We start from the raw sequence: 27160 nt of genomic DNA, 5'->3' as shown, positions 1-27160 counted from the left end.
ACTTTAATAGAGACAGCAGCTGTTGATGCAGCCTGGTTGTTCTTTCTCCATTCATTCTGGCTCACGAGAAGAGCAGATGATGCTAAGACTTAGTGTTCACAAAGATTAAAAAGGTCTGTGCTGTACTCTTACTAGGTAGGTAGCAAATATTCATACTTTACATATAAGAAAACTTAGGCAGAAGATCTGTGCTATCACAACACTTTGCTATCCACTGTGTGGGTCGAGGACAGAGGGTGACTCTGGTGGAGGAAAAGAAGTGGAACCACCCTTCTGACCAAGTAATTCCTACCTCCCAAATATTACAGGCTGGTAGATATGCCCTGTCAGCCTCACACACTTAGTGCCCTTGTACCTTCTGTACATGGAACAACTGCGTCCTTGGCATAGGGCATGGTATACATTCCAAGGGAGAGAGAAAGGATTTTTTTGTTGTTGTTGTTTCTTAGGTGGTGGCATTTTTTGTTATTTTCTTCTGGGTAAGCATAGCCATGGGTAAATTCCTCCAGCATGTGCATCTGGGAAAAACTTGAGGAGCTGGCTTCAATCTACAGGTTTGCAGGCTCATCAGTCACACCTTACATACCACCTGCCTGGGAATTCCTTACATCATTGATGCTGAGAAAGTTTACATACCCACAGGAGGCTGAGGGAGGAAAAATAAACAGAGAGAGAGAAAAAAAAAGAGTTAGGCTTTAGGTAATAAGATGCAGTGAGAAGTAGGATATTTGTCAGGTAAACAAAAAGGCGGCAATCCCAAATTCCAGCATTTTGGATAAAGAAGGGAGAAAGGTTATGTCTAGGGGCATAGTATGCAGCTTGGTTAGCCTATGAAGAAGAAAAATGAAGCAAAGGCTTACACACTGTATCTCTGATTTAAGGGACCACTTTCCCCACAGGGAGTCAGTGAGGTGTGGAGATGCTTCCTTTCAGTGAGGTAGGCCTCTCACTAGTGTGGGCTCACTCCACAGCCTTAGGGGGGTTGCTGGCCAAGTCAATAGTGGTGCAGAGGAATATTTATGTACAACCAGTGGCTCGCTCTTCCCATGGCCTTATGTGGACTGGCATGGTTTTATCTTCCTCTGTCCCAAGTGCTATGGCGTGCCAAAGGTAACATGATCAGTGCTGGCTGATGGTGATGGTGCCTTGCCCAGGGGACGGTCTCTTCAGGTGAGCGCGTGAGCCTAGGAAAAGCCATGATGCTGTCTTTAATTCATCCTAGCCTGGTGGAAGCTGTCTTTAATTTGCAGTGTGGATGTGGCTTCCCCCATTTGGTTTTGGATCCCCTGTGCTGGAGGAGGCTCCAATGAAGAAATGAAGGCAGGTGTGGGGCTGAGGAATGGCATTCCACTGCACGTAGCGCTAAAGCATTGCACTTGTGAGGACTCAGAGGGAAACTGGATGGAGAGGAGGATGGCAAAGAGCTGGCTCTACTTGGAGAAAAGGTGGCACGGGGAGGACCTGCTGGCAAGTGGAGCTCGGGAGCATGGAGTGAGCAGCAACAGGAGGTGGCACAGTGACAGTAAATGTATGTCCATGGAAGGTGGTTGTAGTGGGCTGCTCCCCTTCCCTTTGCCATATCAACTGCCCTGGATCCATCCAGCATGGATGTCCCTCTCCCCTGAACATGGCTGTGTGCCATGGGAGAGCCCTGGCCTGGTCACTGGGAAATCTTGGCACATAGAACTGGCTGCTGCCAGAGAATCAGAGAGCCAGTTGGGCTGGAAAACACCTTTGGAGATCATCAATCCAACCTTCGACCCAACACCACCATGTCAAACAGGCCATGGCATTGATGCCATGACCAGTCTTTTCCTAAACATCTCCAGAGACAGTGACTCTACCACCTCCCTGGGCAGTCTATTCCAAGGTCTAATAATTCTTTCCATGAAGAAATGTCTCCTAATGTCCAACCTGAACATCCTGCAGCTTAAGACTACATCCTCTTGTCTTGTCACTTGTTTCCTGGGAGAAGAGCCTGACCCCCACCTGGCTGCACCCTCCTGTCAGGCAGCTGCAGAGAGTGATGAGGTCCCCCTGAGCCTCCTTTTCTCCAGGCTGAACACCCCCAGCTCCCTCAGCTGCTCCTCACAGCACTTGTGCTCCAGAGCCTTCCCCAGCTCCGTTGCCCTTCCCTGGACACGCTCCAGCCCCTCAATGTCTCTCTTGCACTGAGGGGCCCAGAACTGAGCACAGCATTGGAGCTGTGGCCTCAGCAGTGCTGGCTACAGGGGGACGGTCACTGCCCTGCTCCTGCTGGCCACACCTGGCTGATCCAGGCCAGGACGCCATCGGCCTTGGCCACCTGGGCACACTCTGGATCATGTTCAGCTCCTGATCAGCACCTCCAGGTCCTTCCCAGCCACTCTTCCCCCAGCCTGTGGCGCTGCTTGGTGTTGTTGTGACCCAAAGGCAGGACCCGGCACATGGCTTTGCTGAACATCAAAGCCTGGCTTCCCTGACGTGCAATAAAGCGACAGACACCCGCAGTCGCTAAATTCGCCCCAGGCCGCACCGCTCCGCGGGCAGCGGGCCGGGGCGGGGCCATGACGGCGCGGCGGGGGCGGTGTCGGGGCGTGCAGTGCCCGCCCCGACATGGCCGCTTCCTGCAGGTAACGCGCCCGCTGGGCCGGGGCTGCAGCGCCCGGGCCTCGCCGGGTTCTCCCTGGGGACAGAGAGCCGCGGGGGCGGCGGGAACGCAGGCGGTGTCTGCCGCTGGTTCTCCTTCCCTCCCGTGCCCGCCGTGCCGCCCTGTGCGGGGAGCAGAGCCCGCGGCGGCCTGGCTGCGCCTCCTGCTCCATCTCTGTTCCTGCCAGGACGAGGTGGTGCAAGGGGGAGAAGGCCAAGCCAGTCCCTACGCCTGCCTCACAGCTTTTATAGCCTCCCCCGTGTGTACTCAGGGCAGAGAAGAAGGGGCACTGCTGTGAGGGTGGTGAGGCCCTGGAACAAGTTACCCAGGGAGGCTGTGGGTGCCCCACTCCTGGCAGTGTTCAAAGCTTTGAGTAACCTGGTCTAGGAGGATGCACCCCTGCCTATGGCACGGGGTTGGGACTGGCTGATCTTTAAGGTTTATTCAAACCCTTAAATTCCGTGATTCTAAGACGCGCTCCTGTGGTTATTCCTGTTATCAGGAATTCTTGATATTCCTGTTTGCAGCAAGTGCCCGAAGCCCGGGGGTTTGCGGGCTGTCGGTGGGAGGTTTGGTGCCGGCTGTTCTCGCAGAGGTGGGATGGGGCAGCCGCGGGGACATGCCGCTGCCTGGATATGCTGGCGCTTTCAGGCGCGTTTTGCAAGTGCTGGAGCTCTTAAATCTCACCGTAGGGCCTCCTGAATGTATTTTTTCGCTCCCGGATGTTTATGTGAATACTGTGTCCTTATATTTTTGTTGTGGCGTGTCTGCCGTACAAAACCAAGCTAAAAGTGAGTAACAGAGATCGCGGCTTATCCCTGATCGTGGCGCTCCCTCTGCCGACAGCCGCCGCTCTGCTCTGCCCGCCCGCCTGGTACTTCACTTCTCAGAGGCGGCTCCTGCAGCAAACAAGCTTCGTGCGTTGCATTAAAGCTTTACATTAACCTCTGTAGTAGCTTCAGGCCAGTTTTGTAAAGTGCGTTTAACCTTAGCTCGTATTGCAAGGGGAAACCGTTTTCAGTGTATGTTTTCAGGAGCTACTTTTTAAAAACACTTGTTGTAAAACTAGGTGGTAACAGTAATGAATTCAACAGTGGATTAATCCTTTTTCTTCTGTAGTTGTATTGGCCTTTCTAAAGGAGGTGTGAGATCCTAGCAAATGAAGTTTCCTACTTCTATACAGTTGAGTGTGATTCCTTTTTCAGAAATCAGGGCAGACTTGCCTGCCAAATTGAGCCACTGGTAATGATGCAACAGACAAGACACAGAATTTAGACCCAGTTCAGACAGAGACCAAGGGAATATTTTGTCTTAGCTATGCAGATATTATTGTTTAAGATGTCTTCAGAAGCTGGAGGCACCAGAGTGATGCTGGCAAGCATGACACAGCACATCAAGAAGGTCTTCAGCTTCTTGAGCAGCCGGTGAAAGGTTGAGTGTTGTGGGCTAGGTCATCTCTGCCAGTGTTAGGTGCTATTTAGACAGCTGAGTCACACCTTAGCTGTCCCTTGTTCAGGGTTTATGAAAGGATAAAAAGAAGTCTTTCAGCTTTAGTTTCTGTGCTAGTTTAACAAATATTGTGGCATGACATCTTTGCTTTTGCCTGGAGGATGTGGGTGTTTGTGAGGACCTGACTAAAGGCCTGACTAAACTCAGAAATGCTTTCCCCAGAGATCAGATGAAGTCTTCCAGTATGTAGAGATGCAGATGTTATGGGAGAGGCCTGACCCTTTCAGTTTCAAGTCCTCTGTTCTGCAGGCTGCATGACAGTGGTCTGACTGGTATGGGTGATGTGCATAGCCTCCACACTTTTCCATCCAAATCCAATTTGCTTCACTCAAAAGTATTATCCTGTCCTGTAGTTTTGCTCTTTTTCTGTAAACTGACCAAGCCAAAGATGTGTCACTTTCCTGTGGAGTAGTTTGGGACTGCCTGACACCCTCTGCAGAGGAACCTGCTCATGTGTAGGCTGTAAAGATGTGGGCTTTTGTTCACCTGTGTGTGGCAAGTAAGGTGGGACAGGACAAGCCTTTTGCAGCCAATTGTGTAGATGGTGATGCTTAGGGACATAGGCTTTTGTGGTAGACTTGGCAGTTCTGGATTAACAGTTGAGTTCAACTGTTCAACTGTTACAGGTCTTTTGCAACCTAAATAATTTTGTGATTCTATGAAATTTTATAATTGCATACATTGGTCATAGTAGGCTTGTTGAAGGAGCCTGCTAGTCAGCTGAATCTTGGTAAGGGTAACCCACTAGATGCATTTTATTTCAAATTTTATATCAATTTTATTAGCATATCAGTGCTTGTTTAGACCAAAATTTTTGCTAAGTCATTCAACACGAAGTTGCAGCAAATACTAATATGAGGGGTTTTTTTACCTTTACCCTTTTTTGTAGTACATTGTCATATTGTCATGGTTGTGTCTGCAGTTTAGGTATTGGGAAGCAGCTCTGCAGTCATGCAAGCCAGAAGGCATGCAAGTGGACAAGTGACTGTTGGGGCAGTTGACAGAGTTAAATAATTACATATAGGGGTGATTGACCTAGTTTTGTTTTGTTTTTTTCCCTTAAAAATAACTGAAACAAAACCAGTTTTTGACAGGAAGAGAAGATGGAAGGATGGTTGCCAGGTCACGATGATAAAAGAATGGAATAGGACAGACAGCTGCAGTTGGATTGTCCAGCTATACTGTTAGGAGGATTTTTGGCAAAGAAGAGAAGATACCTCTAAAATACAGGTAAGGGGTTGTGTTATAGGGACAGATAAAGTCAAAGACTCCTCCGTTGGATTTGAGGGAAGTAGAAAAAAGAAAGGAAAAGAATGTAGGCTCAAGGAAATGTGGGAAGGTACTGTATGATCTCAATGTACTGTTAGACCAAAAGTGGCAAAAGATGCAGCAAAACCTGAAGAAGAATGCCATTGACCTTTAAGTACTCACTGGTCGGTAAATTCTGTGTTGCCATGAAATTCAGTAGCTAATAAATATATATTTATATATATGTATGTACACAGTTTTTCTGTTCCCTCACACAACAGGAGTGTGATTTTCATTAAGTTTGGGGGGTGTGGGAAATGATGTGTGCAATATCCTAGTTGCTTGCTCTAGGACATGTATGTATTGCACACATTTTTCTACTCTCAAGGAAGGCAAGTTTGGCCAAATGTCATGCTTGGTTGCAATTAGGTAAAAGGAGCCGGACATTTCATCTCCAGCTGAAGCATTTGGTGAGGCATGAGAAGCTGAGACAATACGAATCTCATGGCAGTTCTACATGTTATTTTTTTCTCATGTTCTGCTCTGGAGAGACTGCAGAGAGAAGGAAATTAGCTGAAATTACTGTATGAAAACAGGAGGGGCAGACAGATTAAAAACCACAAATGGATCTAGTGATACTGTGAATGTGAATAAAGGAGTGAAGAGGAAGAGAAAAATGGGAAAATGAAATCAAGCATCATAGCAATCTTTTAAAGCCTTATTTTTGGGAGAGATCCTTTTCAAGCAGGACACTTACTGTGTTGTTATTTCTGTTTTCCAGAACACCAGTATGGAAGCTAAAACCAGTGAAGACCATTTGAAAGTCCAGAAAATGAAGAAGAAGGTATTGAGGAAGCAGGTCAGAGCTCAGCATACGTTGATGAGACATGAGGGCATAAAGTGTGTCTCACATGCGACACAGGTAGTTGTGATTTTGATGGTAATGTTAAAATGCTGTTTATCTGTGTTCTCTTCTCACATGTGTCTTGTGTAAAATGCAGTTTTTAAAAATGGACTTCCTGAGATTGAGGGTTTTCTGTTCTTCTTTGATTTCAAAGCAGAACTGTATTTCAGCAGTTCAGGGTCTATGGAGAGGCTTTGGCCTTTGGAGAAGGTTTTTTTTAACCTGAAACAGTTACTTGGGTTGAGGAGGAGGGGGAAGCATTGGAAATGCTACTGAAGTAAATAAACTTTTATTCTGTTTCTCTGTGGTTTCTTTTTTTTCCTCAGGCTTTTAACTTTTGTACCTTTATATTTTCCATGGTTCTCTGGCAAGTGTAATTTGTCTCATCTGAGCTCACCATTAAAAGCATGTCTATCTTGGAAATCTTTTCCATCTTGTTTTTATTAAGGCTGTGATTCTGTGGGAATTGAGCTGGTTGGCTGACTTGCAGCTGTTTCAATGGGGACAGCTTTCTCTTTCCTTGCAGAAAAGGGACCTAGCAGAAAGCTACTTGGATTTTTGATCTGTAGTGTTCTGCCCCAGTAGAGTTACAGCACATCAGAGAATGACCTCACAGATACTGATGTAGCAAAAAGTGACAGGAACTTGCAGACAGAAAGGGAGGTCAGAGTTTTTAATTTCACTCTCTCATTTATGAGGAAATACAAATGGCTTGAAACACTGTACAGCAGTAACATTTACCCTATGCTTGTTCATTCTGATCCTGAAAATTCTTCCCATTCAAATATGGAAATATCAGTTAGATCTTTATACATTTTTGTAATAAAATTTGGTTTAATTTTTGCTCAGATTTCAAACCACATGGACAGATGTTAATGACTCAGCAAACTTGTTTGTATTGTAAACTATTTAGAACAAAGACTGTGTCTTTCTAGTGTTGCATGGAAATGGGTCTGTAATTTGGGACTTTTTGCCCTTGAAACTGTCCCAGATACCAAATTATCAATCTAATTTATCCAAAGAATAATTTTGGGGTCCAGCAAGGTCCTTTTGGTGACAGAACATTTGAATAAATGATATGTGAAACAAAATCATAGTGCTAGTGGAAGACTCGTGTCAGGAATATAGAAAATACTTTCAGGCTTTGTGCAAGAGTCTGACTGTCTCTGAATTAACATCATCAGTTGCTGCATGTGCTGCAGCAGTTGTGTAGTGGAGTCTTTGTAGATTAAGTGAAAGGAGGGGTTTGAACCTCTGCATGTCCTTCACACACGAGTCTCTCCATCAATAACATTCCAGAAAATAGCAGTAATTAATAATGAGGTAAATCTTGACAAATATGATCTTTGGCAGACAGCCTGATGCAGAGCTTAGAACAGATGTTAACAGAGCCTTCACAATAGGCATAATCACAGCAGTGCTCAGTGTATAATTTTTTTTTAATGACCCTCCTCTTTGGTTCTAAAACTTATTTTCTGTTTTTTTAGAGAAGTGAAATGCTGTTGTTTGAATTAATGGAACACTTTTCCCAGCTGTTCCAGAAACCACCAAAATTATGTGTGCCAGTGCCACTGTTTACTTGCAGTACACTTGTCACACACATGCTACTTCAAAGCGGGCATTAACTGAGGAGGTGTTTCTGAGAGAGTTTGCAAGGCTTTCAGCCACACTGTGTGCTGGGCAACAGCTGTGTGCTGGTATAACAAGCTCATGGAAACGTAAATATCTTGTGCAGAATACATAAAAGAGTGCTCATGGGTTTAATTTTTTTTATAGTGCTGTTCTCTTGGTAAAATCTTAGTTTCAAATGAACTGACAATAGTCACTAATTCTTTTCGTTTTGTTTTTTAATTCTTTTTTAATTAGAGCCTGGTTATTGCCAATGCTGGTCTTGGTAATGGGATGAGTAGACAGCAATTGCTCAGAATACTACAAGAGTATGGAGCAATGGAAACACTCTTAATGCCGCCAAATAAACCATACTCATTTGTGAAATACAGAACAACAGAAGAAGCCAAGAAAGCCTTTAATGCCCTTAATGGAAAGGAAGTAACACTGGAAGACTGTGACCAAAACATTGTTCTATATATTAATTTTGTGGAAAAAGGTACAGTTTTCCTGCTCTCCTATATATCCAGCTTCCTTCATACTGCTTCCCTTGCTTTTACTTCCTGGGTTGTAAATACAGGTAAAAGCACACTAGTTTTCGTAAGTAGACACAGAAAACGAAAGCTAGAATCTGAGATTCAGGACATAAATAATCTCTGCTCCTTGTATTCCAGGTTAGGATACTCTAATTTCAACTGTATTACTTGGAAGCAAAAGGAAAAAAGATTTGAGTAATTTCCTGACCATTCAGTACGGTGCATGAAGGTTTTGGGATTAAGGAGCCTGCATAATCTCTGGACAGTTCATTGGATTTCTTGTGTGTCCCTAGTCTTGCAATCTCTATCTCAGCTCCAAGAAGCAAAATATGCACAATGAAATTTCTGTCTTTTTTTCCTCCTTCCCCCTAATTTTTTTTTGGCTGATTATAAGCTATAAAGAACTGTTGCTCTTTCTGTGAGCTTCCATAGTGTCTAGCAAAAAGGGTTCCTGGTGTTGGTCTGTACATTCTGCTAGCAAATAGCTTTTTTTGATCTCTTAGGAAAGCAAACTGAATGTCCCAACATCAGTGGTGTTTTACTTTCACCTCGGTATTGTCCTGTACTCTGTATTTGTACATATTTGATTACAGAGTGCTCTGTCTGTGGAAGCTGCTGATATGGTAAATCACTAAAATTCTACAAAATTAAAATGAAATTCAGGTAGAACCTGAAGTGATTGGGAAATTCTGTTTACCATTATTTTTACAGGAAAACCACAAGCAGTTTTGTGTTTGAGTAATGTAAAGTCTTGTTCGTCTTATGCAGTAAAATTTTTAGAAAATGCTGGAATGATGCAGAACTCAGGCCTTACCCTGTTTTGTCATGACAAAAAGGGATCATTCTTTCTCTAAATAAGACCACAATGAGGGCTCCATTGTATCACTAAACATTTCTACAGTTGTGCTATATTATCATAAAAATAATTATATCTCCATAGGGAGCACAGGTTTTTATTTTCTCTAAAGAGTGACAAAATTCTCTTTTTTTCATATACCTCAGTTGCCTTGCAAAGTGCTGTTCCTACAAGCTTGCCTCCAGGCTTAATGGTAATTGAAAAGATTATTTCTCCAGAGGAAGAAAGGAGGATGTTGGAAAGTATTGACTGGAAAGCAGATGAAGATACTCAGAATGGTGGGTACAACTATAGGAATCCAGACATTCTATACTTTCATGCTGTTTTTTTCCTGCAGTTTCAGGTTGCAGGAAGTCTCCATCTTGGGAAATGTATTGTCAGAAATGATTCTGTGGTTGCTCTTAGCATTTGGAAATTGGGTCTTGTACTGCAAGTGATCAGTTCCTTGGGACAAGAGATCTGAATTGATATGCTAGAGTGGATTTACTTGAACAACAAACCTTCATTCAGAAACAATTAAAGTCTTTTTTATGTGTCTTGTGCCAAGCCCAAGACTGTTAGTAACTGAAGAGCTGTGACTTCTTTTATGTAAAAAAATAACATAGTGAGGCCTACATTCTGGATGGTTTCACTTGAACTTTTGGAGTTAAATCCTTCAATAAATGAGTTCTTGGAAATCACTTCAGAGTTCCTGTGTAAATTTGTTCCGTGGAGCAACGCAAAAGGTTATTCTGACCTTAGCTCATGTGTAACTTGGTGATTAATGAGAATGATGGATGTTGGTGTATGTGTAGGGTATTCATCAGGTGTAAATTCAGAGATCAGGGCAAGAAAAAGGTGCATTAAGCATGGCTCAAAAAATTGGTGTTCCCTGTTTCTTGCATATACAAAAACACCATCCCTTTGACTCAAAACAGCAGTGAATGTGATGCTTGATGAATTACAAGAGATCATAAGCAGAAGTGTGTGCGTGAAGAACAAGGGTCACATACACTGTTTTAACTGCTAATTAAAGAATATTTAGGCTTAACAGGCAGAATGGAATAGAGAAATATGGTAAATTGCCTGCAATGTTTCATGTAGTCTTTATGTACTGTCATCTTATTTAAAGTTATGTATTTTTACAGCCCAGAAGACTTTAAAGCATAGAAGAGTAAAGCATTTTGGATATGAGTTTCGCTATGATAACAATAATGTTGATAAAGACAAACCATTACCTGGAGGTGAGAACTTCCCTATTAAACTGTGCTTTCTTTGCACTGATATTTGAACCATTATATAAAGCCTGATGTTTGAACCATTATATAAAGTTTATATATCAGTTTGCACTGATGTTTGAACCATTAATATAAAGCCTTTAAGCCTTGCTGAGTTATGGCTGTGACAGTCTGGTTAAAGGAGAGCCTTTGCTGTATCTTAAGCACACACAAAAGTGCTTTTTAATTTTGAGATCCATTCCAAATTATTGTTAGTGCTTTAAGCTTGTTGTCCAGTCACTTGGAGCCAGAGGTTGCTGCCCTTTGTTGACCTCTGGTCGAATAAGGCTTTTGGGATTGTAATTGTCATTCCTTTTTAGCTTTTTGTTCCATAAAACAATTATGTGTTACAAATTGCATATTAATTTATTTGGGGGATATGACGTATGTTGCTGTATATATTTATCTCAACCAGCTTGAAGCTTGCTGGATGCATGCACACTGAAATAAAATTTCCTTTGCTCTGAAAGCAATTTTGTAAAGGTTTCAATAACTCATACTGGGAGTTGAAAGCTGTGAGTCAGAGCAAGGCAAGTGAGTCATCTTATAGACTTAGATTTAAAAATAGCAAAATAGGAGAGTTAAATTCCTGTAAAACTTGAAGGTGTTTAAGGTGGTGCATGTGTACTGGGGTGGATGTAGCATGCAACAGAAGGATTCTCGTTATCTTAAGATTTTAACTGTGAAGCTATATCATTGTAAGATGAGTGATATGTGAATTGTTTTCTAGTCTCACAGACTATCTTGTGTGTCAGAAAAGCATAAATACTTCTTGGGAGAAAACAAGAATAAAAATCAGTAGATTCATGGAAGGGATAGTAGTATCATGTTTGTTGGTGTTACCTTCAGCAGAATTTTTCAATCAAGTCCTCAAGTAAAATAGCAAACCAAAGGTTCAGTGGAGGACTATGCCTTCCATTCCTGTTTCAAGACCAGATTAACTTCAGCAGATTTTTTGGTGATATTTAATCTAATTCAGTAACAGATTTCCAGGGAATAAATTTTTTAGAGAGCTCTTTGCACATCTGACTCTCTGCATAATAATTTTACTTCTTGATTGCAACTTTTTTATTGTAATTGGTAAAAACCTTTCTTCTGATTTGATGTGGTTTTATTTATGTGTAGAGATACTACACTTTGCTTTTGTAAGGAGTACTCTGTTTCTGAATGCAGAGGGCTTGGAAGAGTGGCCTTTGTAATTTTGAGACCTTCAAGAATATTGAATGTGAAGATTGGACCCCCAGTTCTGATGTGTGTTAGTAGCAGATGCAGAGTAATCATCATTAAAGATGGACTTGCATGTATATGAAGCTACTTCTATGTATTTTCCTAGTTATATTTATTGTAAAAAGCTGTCCTGTCTTGTTTACAGTTCTCTTTCTATAACTAGGTCTTCCTGAAATTTGCAACCCATTCTTGGAGAAGTGCTTAAAGCAGGGATATATCAAACATAAACCTGATCAACTGACTGTAAATCAGTATGAACCTGGACAAGGTAAGTTCATTTGTCCCTCAAAAATTTTGAACTCTTTATTTTATATAGGGATTTAACCCTGGTAGGGAACTAGGCACCATGCAACTGCTTGCTCACTCCCCTCACTGAGGTAGAGGATAGAATTGGAAGATAAAAGTGAGGAGGCTTGAGATCAGGACAGTTTAGTAAGTTAAAAAAAAAGGCAAACAAAACAAAGGAAGGAAAATTATGCAAAAAAAATCCTCAGCTGCTGGTCAATCAGTGCTCAGTCCATGAGTAATGACATCCCTGGTAAACTTCACCCTCAGTGTTATTACTGATCACAATGTCATATGATCACATGGAATATTCTCTTGGTCACGTGGGGTCACTTGTCCCAGCTGTGTGCTCTCTCAGCTCCTTGTGCACCCCCAGCTGACTTGCTGGCGGGGAAACATGAGAACCATAAAAGACCTTGGTGCTGTGTAAGCACTGCTTATAAAGAGGTAAAACATCCATGTGTTACCTACACTGTTTTCATCGCAAATCCAAAGCATAGCACCTTACAGGCACCTGTGGAGCAAATGAACTACAGCCAAGCCAGTACAACTTCACTAAAAAGCAGGAGAGTGTAGCATCTAACTGTGAAATGGGGTAGGAACAGGATTTAAGCACCTGCTTAGTGTATTTCCTGTGACCAGAGATGCTTTGAAACAAAACTAAAGTTTTAGTACTGGTTTCTCCACATGGGAACTTAGGTTTAGAAGTGCAGTTTTTGATACCACTGTTACGGAAAAATTATGGTGTTTGAGTCCAAGGTCATGATTTGAAAACTAACTATAAAAAGATACAGGAATAAATAGTCATATTTGGTCTTCTAGTTAAGTGGATTTTTTTACTCCAAACTTGTTTTGCTTCCTGTAATGTGCATACAGTCTCCAAAAAATGGAGACTCTCCTGCTGTTAGTACGTATGATATAATGTAGTGCATGTGATATATGGAGTGTTAAGTATGATGCAAGCAGTGTTCCCTTATTCTAGCAATAAGGAATTACTGTATTTTTGTATTTTTTTCCAAACTGGAGGCTTCTGAAGAAAAACAAACTTCTAATCACACTTCTAGGGAACAAGTCACATGCTGTACTTTTTGCTAAGCTTAGTCATCAAGGTTAAGTATCTGGCTTGCTTTCCAGGGTGAGTATCTCATTTGTCCTTAGGAAGAAAGAACAATGGCTTTACTCTCAGAATTAATGTCTGGCAGCTATTACAATGTCTGCTGAACAAGGGTCTGATCCTATTTGTTTGTGTATCTGACAATCTGTTAAATTGATACATTTTGTACTTCTGGCTGGGACATCTGAGGAAATTAGTTAGAATTGTAGATTTCTATCAAGAATGAAAGCAGGTTTTTTTGAAAAATCAAACAAAAACCCAATCCCAAGGCAAAATACCCTTTCTTAAGTGCAAATCATTAGGATATGAAGAGCACAGAGCGCAGTCAGATTAATACTGCCTGCATCTTGGTTCTGAGCTGTTTTTTCACTGGAAATTATACTTGAAATTTTGGAAAGTGAGTTATGCCTATGAGTATCTGAACTGGAGGGACCACACATAAGATAAATTAAATGAGGTGTGTGAGTCAGTGTGGTCTTGGTTGAATTACCGGTGACAGTGTGGAGAGCTGTCAGTGTTCTCCTGCTGCACAGTGAATTGCACAGACTTCAGTGTGCCTCTTGAGGCAGAGCCTCAGTGCTTTGTACCGAGGCAAAGTTGTGAGCTGTAACAAACAGGTATCTATCTGTCCTTGGTTTTCAAGTCTCACTGATTTTCTGTCAGATTAAATGTTGGTCTCATAAAACGCTTGTATTGTTTTTGCTGAAACTAATGGAATTCAGGATATTTACATCTGGATATAAAATCTGCTGTATAATAATGGTGCTTTATAGAGCTGACTAACACTTCAGAAAAAATTGTCTTCAACTCAGGAATTCTCTACAGAGCCCAAAATGAACTTGGGTAGAATTTTTAATAATCCAATAAAACTGTTTCAGTTTGGATGGTATAGGAATGATTCTGTCTGCCTTGGCCTGCAGTGGATCAGAGGAAGGTGCAGTTGCAGTTCTCCCAAGCTGTCTGCTGTTCTCCCTTGCTCACTGCTGACTGCCGTTCCCCACCGTGTGGTGAGATCTTGCTGTGGCATGCACACTGCTGTTCTAGCATTTGGCATTAAAATGTGTGACACAAGCTGCAGGGATTGGCAGTTTCTTTCCAATTAGCAGATATGAAAGAAAAATCTAAACAGCCCCCTAAAAATGACTGTCCTTTTGGCAATTCTCAGTTATGTGTGTGTACTCATACCCACACTAACAGATGTATTACCCAGGGGTTAGCCTAGCAGGGATGTTACTTTGCCTAGGAAGTGCAAAGCACAGGCAGACTTGATCCTAACAGTGCCTGCCTCTGAGGTAGCAGGTCTTATGCTGAAGCTGAAATTCTTAATGCAGTCATTTGCTTAGGAAATAGAGGGATTTGAAATTACTCCTCTCTGAAGGGAGTGAGGAAGAAATATATTATTGTGGATGAACTAAAGCCCAAAACCGCCATAGGTACCATAATTGTTGCTTCTAAGGGCTAAACTGCCTGCAAGGAGAGCAAAGTGCTTGAGCTTTTTTCTGCATTAGGGAGTCCTCCAGGAATGAGCAAGGCCTTGGAGTAACCTGAACTATCTTCTAGGTATTTCTACTGATTATACAAGACACTTAGGTTAATTGTGTCCATCTAAGACAATTGCCTCAAATTGGAAGGCAGTTCCCTTGTTTATGGTAAGTTTGGTTTGTTCAACAGTACATCCTGGTTTTCCATACAGACAGCCATGGAAATAGGGCTTGCCAATGGAGATAGCACTCTATTACTGTTGTTATTATTAGTATAATTTTTATATTCACTTTTTGTTCATTTTTATTAACAGGAATTCCCCCTCATACTGATACACATTCTGCTTTTGAAGATGAAATAATCTCTCTCAGTTTGGGAGCTGAGGTAAACTTAATGTTTGCATGTGGTCTGATGCTTTACTGAGGAGTTCCATTTTGATATTGGTAATTTAATTTTTCATGGTGTCTGTTCACATTCATCCAAACTTAATATCAAGTATGAAAGGTGGTGTGATATGCTAATTAAATAAGTAACTGCAATGTGATGTTGTCACTAGAAGATTGATTGATACAGTGATTGAAGATCATTGATACAATGATTTTTAAATTTTGGCATTCAGGTCTCCGTTGACCTTCCTTCATCTTTATTTCATGCTTTAATTTCACAGATTCTGCCTTAGTACTGCAGTCCTGGGCTCTTACCCTTTCCATTCCAATGAAAAGGCTGACTCTGGCACAGATGCTCTGTTACTTCATTGATGTAACCATAAGCAGTGCATTTCTAGGTTATTGTATTGCAGCATATCTCAGCATACCTGAGACCTTGATGATCTCAGAGATGGCCAAAAGCACAGTGATTTTAATCATGTGAAAAATACAAATCTTTCTGGGAAGTGGACTGCATGGTGTGTTTTTTATCTGTTAAAGGTTGGAATGTGTACATTTCAACCAGGGATACAGCCAGACTTGGACCTTTTCTAGATGTTTCAGGCATAGGCATTGGCCTGTTAGGTTTCTCACAAATTTCAGTGCCTTTTCCCAATGGGCCATAAATGCACTTTTCAGGTGCAGGCAGTCAAAACACAGATATAGTTAAACAAGCCAGTGGCCCATGAAATGCTCTGTTTTTTATGGTTTTTCTTTCTAGTACTTTTACAATTTTTTATGATTTCTTTGTGGTTTTGTGCACTTAGCTCTTCATCTGATATTAAAATGAAAATATCAGTTGCAGTAATATGTGATTTATCCATTTTAGGAGTGAAGCCCCCTTCTCTATTCCCATTAAATCTTACCACAGGCAAAATTTACACACACTATTAATAAATAATTGGACTTACACATACAGCATCAACATTTGGTGTCTTTCTCTTCTTCTCTTTATTTTTCTCTCTGTAGGGTGTTTTTTCCTACCTGAATACATTAGGCTGCAGTGTGGCAGAAAACATGCATAAAGCCATATGTCTTGTCCTTTCTTTGCTCTCTTCAACAGTAAATGCACACATTTAAATAAAAAGTGCCATAAAGAAATAACCTTGCAACCCAGCTGGTTCTGTATTCTATTTTGTAAATTGACAGGCACTTCAGAGGAAAAAAAGGAAGCAGAATGCCTCATTATACTGAGTAATGGAAAGAGCATTTCTTTCTATTGCTTATATGCTTGTCCCTCCAGGATTTGAGTTAGGCAGATTGTGATAATTAATAACTACAATAAATGCATTGGCTTATGAAAAAGAAGTCTGGCAGAACAGAGGACTAAACACAAAGACCCTCCTAGCCTGGTGACTTAGTTATCACCTTTGTATCATCTTCATAGGCCCATAGAACTGTTTAGGTTGGATGGAATCTCTTAAGGTCATGTAGCCCAAGCTCTTGCTTAAGTAAGGTCAGGTTGTCCAAGACTGTGTCTGGTTGTGTTTTGAATGTTTATGCAGATGAAGACTGCAGCACCTCTGTGGGCAATATTTTGTAGTATTTGACCTCTGTCACAGTAAAAATCCAAACTGTTTCTTCGTGTTCTGATGGAATGGCATGGGATTTAAATTGTGCCCATTGTTTCTTGTCCTGTTGATGTACATTGTTAGGAAGAATCTGGCTCCTTCTTCTTCATTCCATCCTGTCATTTATTTACACACATGAATAAGAGCCATCTTCCCTGGACCCTTGTCCAGGCTGGTCAGTCTCAACTCTCTCAGCATCCCCTTATGTAAAGATATTCCTTAATAATCTTTATGGCCCTGTCCTGGACTTGCTCCAGTAAGTCCATGGCATTCTTGTAGTGGGAAGCCCAGTCCAGTTCCAGTACTGAACAGAGTACAAGAGATACCCCCTCACCAGGACTGGTAAGTGAGGAAGGATCACCTCCCTTTACCAGCTGAGTGCTCTTCCTAATGTAACCCAGGATGCTGTTGGCCCTTTTTTCTCCAAGAGTACATTGGTGGCTCATGTTCACCTTCTTGTCACCAGGACCTCAAGGTCATTTTTGGCAAAGCTGCCTTCTAGCTCATCAGCTGCCAGTGTGTAAAGATACGTGGAATAATTCCTGACCAGGTGCAGGACTTGGCACTTTGTTTGTAGAACTTCATGAGGTTCCTGTTGGCAGCAGTTGTCCAGCCTGTCCAGATCCTTCTGAATGGTGGCACAACCATCTGATATCAGCCACTTCTAGCTTTATTTTTTCTGTAAATGTGCTGAATGTGTGCTCTGTCCCATCATCCAGGTCACGAGCCCCAGTATCAATCCCAAGGGCAGCCCACTAGTGATGTTTAATTTGTTTCTGCAAATCTGATTTATGTTGAAAAAGGAATAGTTATTGGCATATATGTTCATTTAAAATATAAATAATCTTGCAAAATAAAGGCAAGATTCTTCACAACACTGCATTTGTCTTGCATCAGATAATCTACAGCAATTGTGATGTCTGATTCTGTGATCCAGGTTCTTACACCTGCACAAAATGAGGTGAAAATGTAGGTGTGAGATCCTCTTTCCTATCTCAGTCTCATGAAGCAGCTTTCTCAAGGTGCACAGAGTGGCCAAGTGGTGGCCCTGGTTGGTGCAATCCATCATGTTTTGAGGAGTTTACAAGGTGGATTGAACTTGTTTTGAAGGAGGAAATTTTCATTATTGCTTGTCACTTCTGCCTAGTTTGTAAAAACCACTGAATAGCTAGAGGGCAAAGCAGTGCGAGGTGATTTGTTGTATAATACTTCAGGAAAAGTGGGGGTCTCAGGCTAATCTTTCCTGGGTTTTGTAATGGGTTTGTAACCCATTTCTATGCTATCTCCTGGGAAACTGCAGAATAAAATGAGACTTTTAGAATGTCCTGTGGCTTGTAAAGGCATTTTATAAATCACCACATTCATCCTGTCTTTATAGGAGTTGATACACTGAAATTATTAATGAATATTAGTTTCAATGCTCTGTTATTGAATGTAACTTTCTTTTATTCACAAATTGCCTTGTCTTTCCTAGTATGACAATGTGGTAAATATAGATAAACAGTCTTTTATTGAACTTAATGACAAATCATGTTTTGTATCCATAAATTTGAACAAAATACTGCAAAGCAGGGACCAGTCCTTTCTGTTGAGAATTTTGGTTTTATTTCAGTTAGGTGTTATTTTCAGTGCCTCCATTTGGTGTCTCTAAAGATATGCAGTTTTACAGTATTTCATCAGAAGCCTGACCAAGTTTGCAGCTGTCTCAATCCTAATTTTTACCTGTGTTGAATTTCTCTTTGCAGGTTTGCTGCAGGAGCTTGATCAATATTGAGATTTCTGTTTTTCCAGTTTTCCTAATTTGCCATTTTATATGCTGCTGTGTAAGCCTTGATTCATTAAAACTTTAGAAATACAGAGGTAGCATGCATTTCTATTATGAGCCAAGCAGTGCTATGAACATATCCAACCCATAGAAGAATTTTCCCTTCCTGGGTGCAGATCTTACTCCCAATCTAAAGTTACCAACCCCCTGTAGTCCTTCCTCATCAGCTCTGCCTTGCTGTGTCTGAGACTGCTGTGGGACACCCACTGTGCCCTGCCACACAGCAAAGCACAATCATAGTTTGCTCCCAAGGGATGTTGGTTTGGCACAGTATCCTGATTTATGTTGCTGTGTTCCATTTTCCTAAGATGCAGCCCCAGGCTTGTCATTCTCTTGTCCTTAGCACTGCTTTTCCTTGCCTTACTCTGCTTCCTGTGTCTTGGGCTGGCAAAAGGCTGGTACAAACACAGAGCTGCTGTGATGCTATAGGCCCTGATCTAATGTCTGAGGAAGGAAAGCTTTAGGGATATCAGCCAGATTTGTGGCTCAGGATTAAAGAGGGGGGACTGTGTATGGATCATCCTTGACCTCTGCCTAGCTTCTATTCATCTGAACACACCCATCATCTCTTAGCCTGTGGATCTTAAGTACTTTGATCTATAAAGAAAACCTGTGAGTCTCTTAAGCCTTGAAAGCAGAGCAATGTTTCAAAGAAAAGCTTCACCAGACCTTTTGAACAACCTTTGAGCATGGTCATTCTAGAACTGATAGAATGAGGTATGCTGCTTCTACTCATCTCTCAGTCTGATAATTGACCCTTTTTCTGGCACTTTTGCTTCTTACCTGTTGATCTATTTCCAATCTGTCTTGGCTAACAAACAGAAACCTGTGGCTGGTATAGCAGCAGCTGTTTCTGTAATAGCTGAGAGATTTTATGAGAAGCCTTTAAAAGTCTAGACTGTACCCAGCCTTTGACAGTTAGCAGCTGTTTTGTGTCTTGCATGAGCTTTAATAAGATAGACAGGCACTAGGTACTGCTGTGCTCTGCTTATCTTGATTAGTTGCTAATTCAGTTAATTTGCTGTTTACATATATATTGTCCTTTTTTTTTTTCTTGTAAGGGAAGGCAGAAAGCATCTTACCTATTTAAAGAATTACTATGGTAGTGGCTATACTAAAGTTTTTTTCTCTGTGTTGGCAGGATGATGGTAGTGGGTGAAATAGTAGTAATAGTCATCACTATTTGAAAAGAGATTGTATTGGCAGAATCAAATTGTCTCTGAACCCAAATGGAAGATACTAATTTTAATCACTACAACCTAATGCTGAGTTTAAAAGTTTGTTCAGATGAGGTAGGATTCCTAAAGCTCAGTAAATGCTTTTCCATTCTGTAAGACAGGTGCAACTCAAGAAACATGTCTTACAGTCATGGATTTTATTGGTTCTTGAAGAATAGCAACTTGCAGTGGTTTTAGCTGGAAATCCAAATGGACATAATTTATAATTGTATGCCAAGTTTAGTTGGTTTGTCCCATTTAAAGTGGTATTTCATTTTTGAAAACTAATGAGGAGCTGCTCCAAGTGAAAGATGTGCTGAGCACTGCAGATTAAATGCATCAAGCTTCATAGATCTGTCTCTTCTGTTTGCATTTACTCTTTATAGATATGTCCTGTGTGTTTATTTCTGTCCGTGCATGTCATACCATGGTTGACTGTCACTTAGCTTGGATGAGATACAAGAAGCACCAAATCAAGGGAAAACTTCCCTTTGATGTAATTGAACATTGAAATATGCCCTCTTAGATAAGTAACAAAGCCTGCAGCCCCTTCATGGAAATACTTACAACAGTCTGTCTCTTTTGGGAAAGGTGAAACATTCTGTTCTGAGTTTTTATTTCTGTGCTGGATGTGTCTTCCCCATTTACATACAGGATTCTGTTCACAGATATCAACATGTACTGCTGATGTTTCCACCTAATGAGTTATTTTAACTCTTGAAAGGATCCAGAAAGCCCAGCTTTCATGTAAACTGTTCAGAGGAAACCTGTCCTGCAGTTAAAAAAACCCTCCTTGGTTGTTGATAGGCTAACTTCTGTGTTAGCCAAGGGTAACAAGAGCAAGGCAACCACTGTGTGCAATTAATGTAGACAAGCATTTGTTTCCCAAGTGCTGTAGGAATCTGCTAACCAATTTCAATTTGCATGGAGATGCTACAAGAAGAACATTCTGGTTTGGTCAGAATTGCCCTCAGAACAATGATTTGGTAGCATTATTTCCCCAGAAGCTGTATGGCAGTAATTTGTGAAGAAACAGGACAGCAGTGTGGAGATGTTGCTTTCTCTGATATCTCCTCAACTACTTGGGAAGAACAAAATCAAAGCTAAGCTATGACAGAGCCATATTTCAAGGGTTTTGTATGTAAAAATATTCTTTTTTGCTCCCCTTTCATATTGGCGAGACATTACAGTTTCCAGCTGCCTCTTGGTCTGAGGCTGGGTATTTACTATGAGTGGGCCAATACCAGGTAAATAACTCTGAAAAGGTTGGTCTCCTCTCTCCCTTCTGTTGGATTTGTACCAGCCTACCTTCCTCTCCACAGAAGGAGGAAACTTATCATACTCCATACCTTTCCATAAAGCTGTTCCCCACTATGCAAAGTCCAGTAGCTCCTACTTGAGTGCTGAGGAAGGAAGGCACCCTGTGGTTTGATTGCTCAATGTGCAGAATGTGCTGTGCCTTGCTGAGCTATTTCTCCTGGGACTGCTAGAGTGGGAAGCTGCTTTACTCCATTCTCTGTAGTGGTTTTGTTTCCTGTTCGTGGTCCATTATTTTGGCTACTGAGGGGGAAGGCAGAGCTGTGGCTTCTCCTGGTTCTTACCAGTTTGCTTTCTTCACAGTGAGTTGGTTGTTCTTTTTTTCCTGTGTTTTGTTTGAGCCGTTGTAGTGTTGAGAAAGGGTTGTGGGAAGAATATTTTCTTTGTCTGCTGAACTCCTCTGGGCAGTGTATCCAAAGTGAATGTGGAAAGAGAGATATAAGAAGTGGCAATTAGGAAGAATTTGAAAACGAAATCCACTCAATATCACATAGAAAAATACATTGAAATGGTATAAGAAATATCATATGGTTCCAGTTATTTTTGTGTGATTGTGAGAGAATGCCTACTGTGACTGAAATACTTTCTAAAATGTTTGCAGTCTGCAGTAGGGCTTAAGAATTTCTAATTGGGGTCATAACTGCTAAATAATGAAGGAAAGCTTCTGCTTAATTCCTTTAGCAACTTGATTCTGTTTTAACAGAACCTGTTATCTCCAGGCTATTTGCTTATTTTGTATGCTGAGGCAGCACCATTTCATTTTCAATTCTCAGACGTCTGGCTGTTAAGGCGCTACCGTAACACACAAATACAGATACTGAATTTTTCAGTGGAAGCAAATGTACTCTCTAAAAAGTATCTTGCTATTCCATAGCTATTGCTACATATTTCTAATTGGTTTTCATGTGGTAGGAAACATGTAGATAGGTAACAATCTTGGAAAAACATTATATTATAGTATACAGTACCACTAATTTTAGATTAAAACCTTTATTTTTTCTCTTTTGCACTTCATGCCTCCTATGTATCCTTTGCTATGATACATGAACTGTTCTTCTGTGGTGGTGAGATGAATTAACTGTTTAAATACAAAGTTTCTATTTATTCCAGGGGAAAAAAACCCAACTTATTGTAATAAAAGAAAAGAAGCATCTGATAGGAGACCATTAAAAGCAGTGTGGTTAACAGGTTGAGGGGGAGGATTTTCCCCCTCTACTCTGCTCTCATGAGATCCCTCTTGGAGTTCTGCATCCAGCTCTGGGGCTGCCAACCTAAGCAGGACAAGGACCTTTTGGAGACAGTCTAGTGGGGGATTATGAAATTGATAGAGCTGGAGCTTCTGCTGTGAAAACAGAGTGAGAAAGTTGGGATTGCTCAACCTAAAGAAGAGAGGATTGGGGAGGTTTCCAGTAGTTCAAAGGGGCCTACAGAAAAGTTGGACTGGGATTCCTTATCAGGGAGTATAGTGAAAAAATGTAAAGAAATGGTTTGAAGTGGAGTAATGGATACTGAAAGAGGGGAGATTCAGATTAGATATTAGGGAGAAATTCTTTACCATCAGGCTGGTGAGACATTGGAAGTTGTGAATGCCCCATTGGAAGGGTTGAACCCATGGAAGGATTCAAGGCCATGCTGGATGGTGCTTTGAGCTGGTGTAGTGGAATGTGTCCCTGCCCCTGGCAGGGGATTTAGAACTAGATGCTCTTGAAGGTCACTTCCAAACCAAGCTATTCTATGATTCTATGAAAACTAACAGAGCATTTGAATTTACATTTCAACTGGTATTTTTACAGCTGAAGTTGTTTTTGAGTCAGGTTTTGAGTTGTCATTCTTTAGAGTTAAATTTTTTAATAGAAACCTCTGTGTTGCTTTTTAGTAGTTACTAATTTCTTATTTTTTTTAAAAGTATTTTTTGTTTTGTCAAGACGTTCATCAGTAAAAGTTACTTTAATTCCCCATGTTATTTTTAGGAGGTCAGTACTTGCTGTGTGAAATGGAATCCTGGTGTCTCCTACCAGTTAACAGCAAACAGGCTGAACTGTGGATTAAAAAGTTATCTTTAGCTGTTGCATTTCGACTGTACTTGAGTTCTGGAATTCAGTAAGAAAACCTAATTTCATTAGCTGTTGAGGTCATCTGTATTGTCATAGGAGCCTATTTTAAGACTGTGGCAAATTTCATATAGAAATGTCTAGTCAGTCAATAATAATCATCACAAGTAGCCTATAAGCAAAGAAACAAGCTTAACTTGTTGAGCTCCTGCTGTGGTGTATTGTCTCTCATGGCTTTGGACAGGAATTTGTAATAGCAGTAAGTGGTAGCACATGAGGTTTGAAGTCTCTCTGTGTTTATACTATCTTACAAATCTGAGTATTTTGCATGCTCTAATGTTCTGTTTCTGTTTTTCTTACCAGCTGTGGTTTGAGAGGGGTTTCTCCACAGAGCTCTTGTTGCAGTAGAGTTAAACTTTTGCTGAGGAGCTGGTAATGTTGAGCAGTTAAAGCGTGCTGGAGCTGTCAGACCTGTGATGCTGATACACTTGGCAGAATGATTCTGTCAGTGGGAGAGTTGTGCCCTTAGCAGAGAAGCAAGCAGGCAGGCAGCCTGTCTGTGCTGCCCAGGGGCAGTGCAGGGAAAACCCTGGTCTGTTTGCTGGGGCAGCAGAGGAATGGTTGGAGGAAACCAAGGCTGATGGTGCACCAGAAAGCAGAAAAGTGGACATTTCACAGTTCCTTGGGAGGTGTTCTTGTTCCTCCTGCCCTTCTTGTTACTGCTTGCATCTCTGCCATGTGCGTTCATGCAGTCAGTTGTAAATTCAGATGTTGAGGCCCTGGTTAGAGCCCTTTTGAGTAACTTTGGCTGGATTATGAGAAGGCAGTCATTGTGCTAATGAAGCAGATGGAGGGAATGACAGAAGAAAGAGATGACGTCCTTTGTGATGAAAATCAGCAGTGTTGGAATACTTCCTATCCAAATTTCAGAATGTGTTTTTCCTTTATGGTTGTTTTCCCTGTTCTAAAATAACGTATATATGTCAGATGTGTGGGAGGTTTGTGGGATGAAATGTAGCAATTGAGTAATTGATAAAACAATTTTATTCAAATTATTGTAAACAAGTATCTTTGTGTCAAGCAGTGTTTTGAATCATACTTTATGGCCACAGGAGACATTGTTAACTAAGAAGATGACTTTCATTGGCTTTCATTAGTTCTTTGGGTTTTGTTTGGGGTTTTTTTGTTTTTTTTTGGTTTTTTTTTGGGGGGGGGGGTTGAGGAATGCTTTTGATTGCTAAGGAACGAGGTTTCTTAATGTATGTAAGCAATTTCTTTAAATTCATGCCCAAATCTTTGTTCCTCAGTAGATTTCCCTTTTACAGTGAAGATGTAGAGGATTAAGAAACAGGCCATATGGTAGTTTCTATAGCAATAGATGAAAAACCATGTCTTGTCAGCCCTTATGAGATATGATGCAAGAATTAGTTTGGGAAGGCACAGTTTGCATGTCTTGTATCCTGGCAGTTCTCTTTTATTGTAATGATCTCTGGGGCAGCTGTTAGATGCAGGTATGAGAAGGACTAGCTGACCTTTGTTTCAAACTATGAGGGCATAAATTCATCATTTCATCCCTTTGAATTACAGGTATTCAGCACCACACTGTTTCCACACTACTTTCTCAGTATATAGGGGTCAAGATTTTAGTGATGATAATAGTGCAGGACTCGGTTTTAATTAAAGCAGGACTCGTTTAAACAGAGTTGAAGCATCTGTTGAATCCATATGTGGATGCCTTATGAAATAACTTGTTGTCAATGGTATTTAGTCCAGGATTAAGACTGAAATTTTATTATTTACAGGTAGGTGTACCTGTGGGCTGCATGCCTGAGCTCCTCTGTAATCAGTGGGGATTGAGTCAGTCCAGCTTATGGGGTAATTCAGCTCATGCTGGGTTAGGCATCTCGTTTCATTTCATAGGTTTCAGTTCCCCAATGGGTTGTTTTAAAATCTAAGGCCAAATGTAGATCTTAATCTTGAACTGATTTGCCTGTTTCCACCCTAGTCTTAAAGTTAGCCTGAATTCCTTTACTACAGCACTGCAAGCAGAAAGCTGAGACCTGCAGAGGAGAATAAGGTTTGATGAATAATCCCAGTGTTTGTAGAGAATGAGGGAAGATGGTTTTCCGCAATGTGGGATAATGAATATGCAGCATGTTTTACCCATGGCTTGAAATACACTAAACCTGCAAGGACTTGGGCTATTTTACAAGAGCTGGTGGGTCTGTGCCACACTAGTAACTTGGTATGAGTCTACACTTTGAATGTAAATATTTCAGGTCCTCTTTCCTGCAAATTACACTTACCTGTTTTATTCCACGTTTGGCAATATTACTCAGGCAAAGCCTGGTTTTTGCTGTATCAATTATTGTTTATTTAGCATGGAGGCTTTATTCTCTGTTCCTCTCACTGCTTCTGCTGTAGAAAACTTGCAATTAAAGCCTGCAATGGTTGATGACAGGATGATAAATGTACAGGTAGTGTGGAATGGATGTACAATTACAGTTGAAGGGAGTCCTGCTTACATGTATTTGCAACCTCAGTAATGTGAGAATTGTGTGTATTTCCACAGGTATTGGTAAACAATCAATGGTTTAGAAAGTTGAGATGTGCTTTTTGAATGCTGAGGTGTTTCCCTTTCTACTTAGAAATTGAAAATCTCTTGAGAACTTTTCTAAATGGGTGGAAGAATTACAGATATGCCACAGCATCGCATAGACCATGTGCTACCATACACATCCATTTAGGATCCTATAAATATCATAAATATTAGGATCATCTAAATATCATACTTGCATATAAATTTGTGCTTATTACAGAACAGCTATGTCTGTGTTGTAAGGACTTGTTTAGTGGTTTCTTGGTGGACATTTGGTACAATGTTAGACATGTAAATAAGGATTATTTGCTTTCAGGGCATAGAGTAACACATTATGTGCAAATCTGAGGAGATGTAATTGAGGACACAGCTGCTTTCTTATGATGTCTGGGCTTTACATCTTAACAGACTGAGCCATTTGTAGGTCATCAGGGTCAGGATGTGTAGGCATCCTCTTGTGCTCTTCCATTGAACTGTACTCCATTAGAAAGCAAGAGATGCAAAACCTTAGAAATTTCCTTTCCTTTGGAAGGGAAGATGAATGATTTGGTGCATTTCAGGCACGTTCTGCCCTGATACAGTTGGATGCAATTCCCTGTATGTCAGTGTAGTAGCACCCATGGATGTGAGGGAAGATATATGACTGAAAAAATGGGAAAATACTGCAGAGGAGGCTAAATCAGTAAAAGAAATTATATGAAGACTAACAGCATTAGCCTCTTTCTTTCTGTGTACTAAAAGAGTTTAAGCTAAGAGCTAGGGAGGCAATTTATTAAAGGATGAAGATGAAATGTTAGTGAGAATGACTAAATTGGTTCTTCTTAGGAACTTGACTGACTCTTTGACTCTGGCTTCACAAAAGGACATCAAGGTTTTTTGCTAGGGTCAGATAGCACTTCCCAGAAAGGAGACATCTATACCTGTTGGTGGGGAGAGAGAGGGGAGCAGTGGTAATGCAACTATTGCCTTTTACTGTAGGCATTGAAAGCCTTTTATATAAGAGTCTAGTATACAACATTGAGTTTTAACACAGGTAATGATCTGGGAAGGTGCAAACACCACAGGTAATGTCCTGACATACAAAAGAAACTTGATACTTTTAGAGCAGTAGGAACTGACATATTTAAAGGCTGTTGAAACAAGGAGTCAGCTTGAACAGAAGTTTGTGGGATGGTGCCATAAGTACCACCAGCATCCCAACTCTGCCAGGGCTGGGCAGAGCAGCCACCTTGCTGGACATCACCAGGAGCTGGCATCCAGCTTAGTGAGGTGACTGATGATTTCTAATGACTTGGTGTTGGTGAACCTCCAGAGATGAAAGCCTGGGTACAAAAGGAGAGTGGCGTATATTCCTACTAGCTATGACAACACCTGCAGAGGATTGGAAGCTCCTCCATCCAACTGTCGTTTGCTTGAAAATTACAATAGTTTTCCTCTTCTTGTGCACTACATGAATCTTTTAGAGAGAGGCCAGACAGTAAAGGAATTTGTATCATGGAGT

At 41.0% G+C, this 27160-nt stretch overlaps 1 protein-coding gene across 2 annotated transcripts in view; it reads left to right on the top strand.

Annotated features, from left to right (window-relative positions):
* Positions 1–2590: 2590 nt before the first annotated feature.
* ALKBH8 (alkB homolog 8, tRNA methyltransferase) overlaps positions 2591–27160 on the top strand; it is a 44224-nt gene continuing 19654 nt past the window's right edge. The window contains exons 1-8 of one of the 2 annotated variants that reach the window (XM_066544764.1): positions 2591–2612; positions 5233–5368; positions 6168–6308; positions 8157–8397; positions 9437–9568; positions 10418–10513; positions 11937–12041; positions 14968–15038. In XM_066544764.1, coding sequence (XP_066400861.1) covers positions 6177–6308; positions 8157–8397; positions 9437–9568; positions 10418–10513; positions 11937–12041; positions 14968–15038 — 777 coding nt within the window. In that variant the 5' untranslated portion in view covers positions 2591–2612; positions 5233–5368; positions 6168–6176. Of the gene's footprint in view, positions 2613–5222; positions 5369–6167; positions 6309–8156; positions 8398–9436; positions 9569–10417; positions 10514–11936; positions 12042–14967; positions 15039–27160 lie in introns of both variants that reach the window. The other variant, XM_066544763.1, reaches the window with a different exon arrangement.

This window comes from Molothrus aeneus, chromosome 2, assembly GCF_037042795.1.
Source record: "Molothrus aeneus isolate 106 chromosome 2, BPBGC_Maene_1.0, whole genome shotgun sequence".
Lineage (NCBI taxonomy): Eukaryota > Metazoa > Chordata > Aves > Passeriformes > Icteridae > Molothrus > Molothrus aeneus.
This window is presented reverse-complemented; position numbering and strand designations above follow the sequence as displayed.